This window comes from Elephas maximus, chromosome 20, assembly GCF_024166365.1.
Source record: "Elephas maximus indicus isolate mEleMax1 chromosome 20, mEleMax1 primary haplotype, whole genome shotgun sequence".
Lineage (NCBI taxonomy): Eukaryota > Metazoa > Chordata > Mammalia > Proboscidea > Elephantidae > Elephas > Elephas maximus.
In genome coordinates this window covers 78,215,780-78,227,558 of record NC_064838.1, presented here as the reverse complement: position 1 = coordinate 78,227,558, position 11,779 = coordinate 78,215,780, and the positions used below count along the sequence as shown (strand labels likewise).

Here is an 11,779-nt window from a genome sequence, read left to right as displayed (position 1 = left end):
TGGTGGGTTTGAACAACTGACTTTCAGTTAGCAGCCAAGCACATTAATTACTGCACCACCAGGGCCCCAGCACGTTCTTCTGTACTATAAAATTTACTTAATTGTTATATTTGTGCTCCATCTCTTCAGTTCAAGGAAGGCAAAGGTTTTTACTCTTTTGTTGATCAGTGCATTTAGAAGAGTGACTGGCACATAAGATATTTATAAATATATGTGGAATATATTTGTGCTCACTATACTCTGTAGTTTATACCCTAAGGAGGCAAACAGACAAGGTTTGAAGCTCATCGTGTAATTTATAGGAACCATATGACCAATCAAACTTTAGAAAAGATGTTGCATATTTTTTTCCATGTCCTATGTAGGGCATATTTTACGTCTGTGTTCCTCAAGCTATAAATCAAGGGATTCAACATGGGGATAACCAGGGTATAAAATATGGAAGCTACTTTATCACAATCAAAGGAGTGACTGGACTTGGGTTGCATGTACATAAAGATTAAAGCCCCATAGAACACTATCACTGCCGTCAGGTGGGATCCACAGGTGGAGAAGGCCTTGTGCCTGCCCACAGCTGAGTTCATCCTGAGAATGGCTACAAAAACAAGCAGGTAGGAAATAAGCACTATGAAAAGGGATGTAATCACATCAATTGATGCTGGGATGAGAATGATCAATTGAATTTCATGTGTGTTTGAGCAGAGCAAAGATAACAAAGTGTTTGGGTCACAGTAGAAATGCCTGATGACATTGTAGCCACAGAAGGATAAATTAAAAATCTTTATGGTGATAAGAAGAGAAACAAATGCACAGTAAAGATAGAGGATTGCCACCAGCACCTAACACACCCTTTGTGACATGGTGACTGAGTAGAGCAGAGGGTTACAGATGGCCACACAGCGGTCATAGGACATTGCTGACAGAATGAAAAGTTCACCATTTATGAACAAAACAATGAAAGCTAGTTGTGTAGCACAAAAGTAATAGGAGATTGTATTTTCATCCACAACAAAATTGACTAGCATTTTGGGTCCCACGGCTGTTGAATAACCAAGATCAGTGATAGCCAGGTGTCTGAGAAAAAAGTACATGGGAGTTTGTAGCTTGGAGTCCATCTTGGTGAGGATGATGATGCCCAAGTTGCCCACCACTGAGATCATGTAGATGATGAGGAACAGCCCAAACAATGAAGCCTGCAGCTCTGGGAGGTCTGTGATTCCCATCAGAATGAATTCATTCAGCACTGTTAGATTGTGTTTGTGCATCTTGGTCTATTAGGAAACCTATTCCTGATAGAGACATCAGCATTGTCAATAGGCTTTATGTAGCATCGTCTGGTAGATCTTTAGTATACAAAGGCAATATTCTAAACGAATAAGATAAATCCAAAACTTCCAATACAGTTATTGGAAATTAAACCTGCATCTCAGAAATAAAGCATAGACACATGAACATACAGAGAGAGAGAGAGCGAGAGAGAAGGAAAGAGGGAAAGAAAAAGAAATCTAAAATGTTATCAGTTGGGTAAAATTTGCTCTCCAAAGAACATTTGTCAATGTCTGAGACATTTTGGATGTCACAACTAGGAGAAGGGTACTACTCGTATCTAATGGAAACCTGGGATGGTACTAAACATTCTACTATATGCCAGGTAACACCACACAATAAGAAAATTTGCAGTCCAAACTGTCACTATGGCAGAAGTTGAGAAACCCTGTAGTAAACACAGTAATAGAGATAGACACAGGTAAGGACATAGGTGTATGTGTACGTGTACATATAGATGTGCATATGTGTATATGTGTATGCACATATACTTGTGCATATACACAATACACACACACATGCATATACATTCACATATACATATACACAATACATATATATTTATACATACATATACATGTACATCGCTGGGATTCCTTGTGGAGCAGTGGATAAGAGCTTGGCTGATAACCCAAAAATCGGCTCTTTGAATCTACCAGCCTCTCCTTGCAAAACCTATGGGGCAATTCTCTTCTGTCCTCTAGTGTCTCTATGTGTCAGAATCAACTTGATGGCAACGGGTTTGGTTTTTTTTTTTTTTTATATATACGAAGCAAAAATTTTAAAAGTTTAAAATTTTTAAGTGGTAGGCATATGGGTGATTTCTAAGCTCTCTCTTTTTTCATTTATAGAATGACATTTACAAAATTATACTACAAATGTCAATTTTTAAAGCGCAAATTCAAAAACTGTGTGGAAATATTTAATATGCTTTACTTCAAAACAGAGTCCTATAAAAACCCTTGTGCCATGGGTGGTACAGACGGAAACAACACACTTGACAGACGCTGAACAGATGATTAACAAGGAAAATCTAATCAATCATAGTGGGGATTATCTGTCTTTATACAGGGAAACATTCTAGGTGCTAGACCCATGCAGATATAGTCCCTGTTATACCTCCGTTTGTGAGTTATAAAGTAAGATACCTTAATTTCTTTATTCACATCTGCAAAATGAACACTTCCCTTCAGGGTTGTTGGAAAAATAAATGATGATTAAATGTTTCAGTGCATTTAAGTTATCGGGATATGTCTCAAAAATCAAGGATATAGTGTTGTTGTTTTTAAAATGATGACAATAATTGACACGAAAGGACTTTTCTTTACATATGTATACATGAATAGTTCTAGTTGACCTAGCTTCTACATCAGGGTTATGATGATGAGTAGGTTGAGTAGTGTGTTATCCATGTAACTGACCCCAGCTGTTCTCTCCCCCAACTTCAACTCCGTGACTAAAATTGGACCAGCAGTGTGCCAAGCTTCTGGATTATACATCTTCTACTTTACTTAATACATTTTAATATAAGTTGATGGACTGCTTACCTAAAGCTCTGCAGTTCAAAACCACCAGTGGCTCCATGTGAGGAAGATGTGGCAGTCTGCTTCCATAGTTATTTATAGCTTCAGAAACACTTTGGGGTCACTGTTGAGTCAGGATCCCCTTAACAGCTGTGCCTTTGAATATAAATTTACTTAAAATACGTCCTGCCCTAGGAGCACCTTCTTTATAACTAGCATATACTAAGTCATTTGTAACAAATTATATATACTTTGTCACCGAAGTATCTCAGATAGTGAGGGGAAATTTGAACAAATTTGGAGAAAGTGAGGTCCATGTCATTGATTTTATATAATGAAATTTCATTAAAAATTCCGCTTGGATAAAGAAATCCTCTAGCTTAAACTATTATATAGTACATAATTCATACAAACAAATATATTTAAATGGAAATGAATAATACGTATTCCTAATATACGACAGATTTAAAAAAAAATGCCAGAGAAGGATGAGGATGGCAGTTTAAGGTAAAAGAATTAATGGTTTGAAATGATATTACTTACAATGAAAATAGCAGGACCAGCAGCCTCTGAGTTAGAAATAATCAAGCAAATAGAAAAATACAATCATAACACATTAAATAATAAAATGGTAACAGGAGAAATACACTATCTCATATAAAACATTACTTAGACATTTGTGACCCTAAACACACACATTGCTTATGTCAGAAAAGAAACTATTGACCACTTTCCACCCAGAATAAAGGAGAATGAAGAAAAAAAGACTTAAGGAAGCAATTAGACCAAAGGACGTACGGCCCACATGAACCACAGCTCCCTCTAACCTGAGACCAGAAGACCTAGATAGTGCCTGGCTATGACTACAGACCAATCTTAGGAAGATCACAAAAAAAGGTCTTGGGGAGAATGGGGAAAATATGTACAACAAAATTCAAATTAAAAAAAAAAAAAAAAAAACAGATTTACTGGTTTGAAAGAGGCTGGAGAAACCCCTGAGACAATTGTCCTAAGACAATCTTCTAATGTGAAACTATAGACACTGCCCGTGGCCACCTTCGAGCACAATAACAGACGGGCTATTAAATTAAACAATAAAATCTGTGAAGAATGTGCCCCTTAGAACAACCAACTATAGGAGACCAAAAGGGCAAGAAGGCGAGCAGGGACAGGGAACCTGACTAATGGACATAGAGAAGCCAGGAAGGAAATGAGGAGAGTTCTGACACATTTTGTGCAAGAAGTTTTTATTGGAAAATTAATTTGCTATGTAAACTTTCACCTAAAACACAGTAATTTTTTTTTTTTTAAGAAGTTCGGAATTGGGTGTCAGTAGATATTTTTTTTTCTAGATATTACAGTTAGGAGATCAAGTATCATCAATGAATGCAATAAAAGCAAAGTGAATCTTGTTTAGTTGCACAGGCTGAAGAAAAAAAGTACTTGTATTTGTAAGTACTGATTTTCCTGTACGATAAGGGAAGAGAAGAGGGCTTCCTCTCAATAGCTTTGAAGTTCCATGGAGAGCACTGAGTTATTTTCCATGGTTTACTATCTTCGTTGAGTATCTCATTCCCTTTTTATAAAGCTGTATTCCTTGAGAAAATTATATATTATTTCTGCTAGATTCTACTGGGAATTGAAGAATATGGTATATATTATGCAATCATCATAAAACTGGGTACTTACAAGTTTCCCAAACTCTTAAAAATTGCTTTTCACATCTCAACATGAGTTGTGAGATGGAAATTTAATTTCTCATCAAGAGATTATCAAAAATATACATTTATACAGGTATTTAAATATGCATTTTATATTATATTACACTTAAGAGTAGAGCCAGCTTATAACTAAGGATGTGGAAGGACATCAACATTGGAGACTGAATACTGTAACTTCATAATTCTGCCACAGTATTTTTAATACTGCATATGCTTCCTTTACTTTCATATTTGGGCTCTATTATTCATATAATTAGGCCACCTGGGTGGCGCAAACAGTTAAACACTCAGCTGCAAACTGAAAGGTTGGGGGATGGAATCCAGTCAGAGGCACCTTGGAAAAAAGAAAGATCTACTTCTGAAAGTTCACGGCCATTGAAAAACTACAGACCACAGTTCTCTGATGCACACGGGGTAGCTATGAGGCAAAATTGGCTCCAGGACTTTTGTTTTTTTTTCTGTTACTTTTTTATTCATACAGTTACTTATATAAAGTAAAAATATCATTTGGACATAATGATGAGGCTTTCAATATGCTTATGAGCCTGTAGCCTCTGAAACAAAGTATGAATATTTGAAAAAAAATAATGATGTTGAAAAAAAAATGATGTTAAAAAAAAAAGGGGGAGAGAGATCCTACTCTCAGGCACTATTGAAAAGTAGAATACACACAGAATTGACTCAGAAATCCTAATATTTTGCAATGATTTTGCCGTTGAATAAAGGTGAGACCTTGCAAGTGTCACTGAAACGTTTCAGGTATTGGTAAAAAATTGAAAAAGTCTGTCTTTTTACCTGCAATGAAGCCTCTGTCTTGACTGCCTCAAGTGTTTCTTAACATGTCGGAGTGAGAAGAATTTATGGATTTTTTTTTACCCTTGGAGATTCTCCCTGAGGAGATGACAGGCAATTTAGGGACTGTTCCTGAAGCATATGAAAGTGTAACAAAATTCCTGGGGGTGGTTGGTGAACTGTCCAGGACATTTTGTATTCACGGTGACCAAATTTTTATTCATATAGTGTATACGCATGTCTATGTTTATCTGTTTCATATGGTCTTGCTTTTTACTCTTTGTTAACGTTCATTTTTACCACACGGGGATCTGCGTTAATATTCTCTGTCTGTAAAACAGAACTGTCAATATCCCCCATTTCTACAGTGGTCTCTTCAAACGGATGACAAAATGAAGCTGTGCTTAAGCACTTTCTTACTGCATTATTTAAAAGATTTAAATGGAATAAAAGTCATGCATTGTGCATGTGGGAGGTGTCACTTCCTTGTTTCCTGTTATTTTTGTTATTGTTGCTATTACTGCTATTTTCAAGGTTTTTTTTTCCTTTTTGACCTCATAAACAGAAATGTTACCCTCGCTTCTCATTTCCTAGTCAATTGCCATCATGTGTTTATGTTTTTTGCTTGTTTGTTTTATTTTCCATCATTACATTTCTACATTTTATGTTTTTTCATTCTGTCCAATCCTCATTCGAAAACTTTTTTCTCACCTTAATGCATGTTCTGCTGTGCTTGATATAATGCTCTACCATATCAATAAACTGTCGTAAAGTATGATAGTTTGCACAATGTTTCATTATGAATATATACTTCCTGTGCAATAAATATTTTTGCTGCATTTTGTCACTGTAAGTATTTGTAATGTATCCATTTGTGACCTTTTTTTTCTGCTTATTTCTCCTATATAATGATATGTATGTGGCGTAGTGGTTAAGAGTGTGGCTGTTAACCAAAAGATCGGCAGTTCAAATCCACCAGGTGCCTCTTGGAAGCCCTGTGGGGCAGTTCTACTTTGTCCTATAGGGTCATTATGAGTCAGATTCGACTGGACAGCTTTGGATTTTGTTTGGTTTTATATACATATATATATATACCTATATTTATTTACAAAACTCATTGCTAACTGAAATGTTGGCTGTTTGAACCCACTAGCCTTTCCAGGGAGAAAAGACCTGGCCTTCTGCACCCATGAAGGTTACAGCCTAAGCAACTCTATGGGGCATTTCTACTCTGTCCTATACATTGCCATGATTTTCAACCGACTGGATGACATCTAACAAAACAAAAATTCTTGAATGGTACATATTTTGTTGCCTCCAACAGAACATTGTGTGACTTTACTGCTTCAGGTAAACAAGTTTCTGGAGGAGGACATCATATTTGGGGAACGAGAGGGCCAACGAGAATGGGGAAGCCCTCCATAAGCTGGACTGACACAGTGGCTGCACCAATGTACTCGGACATACTGATGACTGTGAGGCTAGGGCAGGGCCAGGCAATGTCTTCTTCCATTTTACAGAACGTGGCCATGAGTTGGAGTCACTCAATGGCAGGTAACAACAGCAACCACCTTTGGTGATTGACTTTTCACTTCACACAATTCTAACGAGGTCCATTCACGCTGTTGTGTGCATCAATAATTTGCTTTTTTTTTTTTTTTTGAGCATTACTTCATATAGGGGTTTAGTACAGTTTAGTTACCCATTTGCACTTAGAAGGACATATTGGGTTGTTACTGGTTTTACCTATTATAAGTAATGTTTCTTTTCACGTTTGTGTAAGGATTTTTGTATGAGCATAAGTTTTCATTTCTGTGGGATAAATGTGTAAGTGTGGGGTGTTTTAATTCTGACCAAGTCCGATGTATCCATTTGTATTTTTCATCCATGTGTTTGCATGTCCCAATAATTCAGTAGTTTTTATGACAGAGTGGTATTAACTTGTTGGAAATACCACACTTTATTTGTCCGTTCTCAAGTAGACGAACATTTGGGTTGATTCTAGTTTTTGAGTATTACAGATAGCCTTGTTATGGACAATTGTGTACATGTATTTATAGGGCTAAATGCTGTCATTTCACTTCGGTAAAGAGTAAATTGGTTAAATTTTGGGGTAAAACTATGTTCAGCTTTTTAAGACCCTGATGCTTAAAAGAAATTATTTTTTTAAGTATTTTCATGATTTTAATTTTCCAATGGCAGTTAATGAAAGTTCCATTTCCCTTACATAATTACTAAACACCTGATATTCTAATAGGTGTACAGTTATGTCATCAATGTTTTAACTTGAAGTTCATTGATAAATGATGAACTGAACATTTTTAATGTGCTTATTTGCCAGCAGAATCAGTCCTATGAATAAATGAATGTTTGTTTTTATGATCATTTTTGTGGGCTGTTTTCTTTTTCTTTTTCCTTTTATTTTATCACTGATATTATTTTTGAGTTTTGAGCACTACCTCTGTATATATTATGGAGATCTGGCAGAAAATTTCTTAAAGATCAGGGTGGCTCGAACATCCACTAAAATGTGGAATAGATTTGGTAAGAGGGGATTTACCTGTTTTTTTTTTTTTTCCCCCTGGTCTTACTGAATGTGTTTAATCTTTCACACCATGTGCGATGCTAACTGCGGGCTGTTCATGGACGTCCTCTTCAGTTTGAGAAAGCTCTATTTTAATACTAATTTGGTCAAAGTTTTATCACATTTATTGAGACTTTTTAAATGTTACTCTACATCTATTTATATGGCATTGTTTGCCATTTTATTTGTTATTGTGATGAATGTCGTTAATTGATTTTTTTAATGGGAAACTATCCATGCATTCCTGGGGCACACCAAATTAAGTGTACTACTGTTTCTACATATTGCCAGACTCAATTTCTTAAATGTTTCACATATGTTCTCTGTTGTTTTCTTTTCTTTTAACGTCTTTGTCTGCCTTTGATATCGGTTTAACCTATCCTCATAGAGGAAAGGTAAATATACCCTTCTCTTCAGTTCTGTAAAAGAGTTTGTGTAGACTTGGCTAATTCTTTCTCCCTAAATAATAAAATTTCAGAATCAAGCCACTTGGAATGATGAGAATGGGGTGTGTTTTAAATTTCCATTTTGTTATTCTTTTTATTAATGATATTTTTCTCACATATTTTCTAGTCTCTACATATATGGAAAAATATCATAACCCACCTTGCAGGGTCCTATCCTAAAACCCAGATTGGATCTTTTTTAAAGAAAACCTTAGTGTATCTAAAATTTAATTTTTTCTCATTACAAATTTTCTGAATATTAAAAGAATAAGAAAATAGACATGGAAAATTAGGAGGGAATATGGAGCAACTATGTCCAGAAATCATGGCAAAAACAGACAATGCTACATATCACACCTCACCCACTAGAAACACAGCATAGTCCAAACCATGGGCTATCTCCTTATGCTTCTTCCAAGGAGGATAATCAAAATGATGAATTCAAACAATAGATCCTGATCAAAATACTTGCTTATATTATTCAAATTTAAGAAATACCAGCCAAACAAAAAGAAGGCAACAAACATAACTCAGCATGCAATAGACTTCTTTTTCAAGGGTACAGAAACAATTAGAAAATCACTTCTAAACAAGAGTAATTATTGTTTTCTAGAGAGATAAGAATAACAATCTATGAGACAAAAGCACGGACTTAGGAAGCGATATCTGTCTGGGAGAGACAAAATGAAAAAACCTGGAAACTTCTGTGGCTGGCCTCAATAAATCTGTCTTAACTTATATACCCACTGATGCAGGCAAAACTGGCTAATTTAGACAAAACCAGATACTCAGCTGATCCTGTTGAATACAGTTTTATTTTGTTTATACTAACATTACAATATAGTAATAATAAAAATAATAAAGTATACAGAGTCTAAGGGCTCAAATATGAAAGTAAGGGCACTGATGATGAAAGAGAGGGATTTCAAGGTTTAGAAAATGGTCATTTGAGCAAATTCACATAACTGAGTACTTGAACCAACCCACCCAAGCGAGCCTTGTTTTAATCAGAATTAGCCACCCAGGGCAGCGTGTAAGAAATAAAATAGGAGGTGTGTGTGAGCATGCATACACACACACACACACTTTATATATATATATATATATATATATATATAAAATAAAAAAAATATATATATATATTTTTTTCTACTAGATAAGGAAAACACTAGGTATTTGGAAATCTTCCTGTATCTATTAGTTTCGCTATCCCACTCAACATATTCAGTGTTCTTATTAAAAAAAAAAAAAAAAAAAGTAACACCCTTCAGACATTCTAGTATACTATAAAATGTCTTAATTATTATACTTATAATGCATCACTCCTGCTCAAGGAAGGCAACACTTTGTACTGTTTCATTTATTAATCTACGTACAGCCTTAGTAGAGTGACTGGTAGAAGGCAATATAGAAATGCATGTTATCTGTGATTTTGTGCTTGATATCTCCTCTGGAGGTACACAGAAAAAAATTTTAAAGTGCAAAATGTAATTTATATAAATCATAAGTTATAGTGAGTGTCAAGAAAATTTATTGCATAATTTTTCTAAAGTCCTATGTAAGGCATATTTTACATTTTTATTCCTCAAACTGGAGATCAAGGGATTCAACATGGGGATCACCAGGGTGTAAAATATGGAAGCCATTTTATCAGTGTCAAAGGAATGACTGGACTTGGGCTGCAGATACATAAAGATTAAAGTCCCATAGAACACAACCACCACAGTCAGGTGGGATCCACAGGTGGAGAAGGCCTTGTGCCTGCCCTCAGCTGAGCTCAGTTTGATAATGGATACAATTATGAGTGTGTAAGAAACAAGAACTATTAGAAGGGATGAAATCAAATCAAAAACAGAAAAGATGAAAATGACCAATTTGATCTCATGTGTGTCTGAGCAGAGCAAAGATAACAAGGGGAGACTGTCACAGTAGAAATGCCTGATGACATTGTAGCCACAGAAGGATAAATTAAAAATCTTTACGGTGATCAGAAGAGAAAAAAATGTGCTGTAGAGATAAGGGATTTCCACCAGCACAGAACACACCCCTCGTGACATGATGATGGTGTAGCACAAAGGGTTACAGATAGCCACATAGCGATCATAGGACATTGCTGACAGAATAAACAATTCAGTAGTTATGAACATGATAACGAAAACTAGTTGTGTAGCACAAAAATAACAGGAGATTGTATTTTCATCTACAACAAAATTTACCAACATTTTGGGTCCCATGGCTGTTGAATAACCAAGATCAGTGATAGCCAGGTGTCTGAGAAGAAAGTACATGGGCGTTTGTAGCCTGGAGTCCATCTTGGTGAGGATGATGGTGCCCAAGTTGCCCACCATTGAGATCACATAGATGATGAGGAACAGCCCGAACAATGGCGCCTGCAGCTCTGGGCGGTCTGTGATTCCCATCAGAATGAATTCACTCAGCCCTGTTAGATTGTGTTTGTCCATCTAGGTCTATCAGGAAACCTGTTCTGAATGGAGACATCAGCATCATCAATAGCTTTTATATAACATCACCTGGTAGATTTTTAGCATACAAAACCGCTATGAGTAGTATAAATCCAAACGTTCCATTTTAGGATATTTGAATACATACCCAACTTCCACAAATTTTACACACACACACATACACATGTACATAATAGATAGATTGAAGGATACATTAGTAGATAAATGAAACAAGAGTGAATAATATGTTAAACTTTTAGGTGTTAGGTACTTGGATATTTATTGTAGTCTTCTTAAAACTTTTGTCTTTTTCACATACCTAAAAAAAATACGTGGATACATTTTGAACTCTCTCCTTCAAAATATTATTTTATGAAAACTCATATATATAGATGGTCCAGGATGGGACAATCAACATACTAGACAGGTCTTGGATAGACATATAATTGATCGCAGTGGAAATTACTTGTCTTTATACATGAAAACGTCTCTAGAGATATATGTATATAGATGCAACCTCTGCTATACCTCCATTTGTAATGCATACAATGTGGTGCTTTGGGCAAATACCATAAGTTATATGAATTTTTTTATCCACATCTGAAAAATCATATTCCAATTCTTTTTTGCAGGGTTGTTAGGAAGGATAAATGAGTTAAATTCTTCAATGTGTCTATAATAGTTGAAAATAACTCTAAAATTGTTTGTGCCTAGTATTATGTTCTACCTATTTGTCTGTCTTTCTCTCCACCTGTATATCTACCATCTATCATTATCATATATTGTTTTTTGATGTTGACAGGAATTACTTGAAAGTATTATTATTTTTGTTGTTAATTGTTTTGATCTTTAAGATATTTATAGGTATATTATTCTGGACTGTGACTTAAGTTCTTTGCCATCGTTTTCATGATGAACAGGTTTA

General features: G+C 35.4%; 1 protein-coding gene and 1 pseudogene across 1 annotated transcript; both read right to left on the bottom strand.

Moving 5' to 3' along the window:
- Window positions 1–317: 317 nt before the first annotated feature.
- On the bottom strand, window positions 318–1,265 carry LOC126063752 (olfactory receptor 8K3-like; annotated as a pseudogene).
- Window positions 1,266–9,912: 8,647 nt separating this feature from the next.
- LOC126063751 (olfactory receptor 8K3-like) lies at window positions 9,913–10,854 on the bottom strand. The gene has a single exon (XM_049862143.1). The coding sequence runs from the start codon at window positions 10,852–10,854 to the stop codon at window positions 9,913–9,915; it is 942 nt and encodes a 313-aa protein (XP_049718100.1).
- Between the last annotated feature and the right edge of the window lie 925 nt (window positions 10,855–11,779).

Bases quoted from the DNA above. Each gene is read 5' to 3' on its own strand.
- LOC126063751 (XM_049862143.1), bottom strand. From the start codon at position 10,854: ATGGACAAACACAATCTAACAGGGCTGAGTGAATTCATTCTGATGGGA.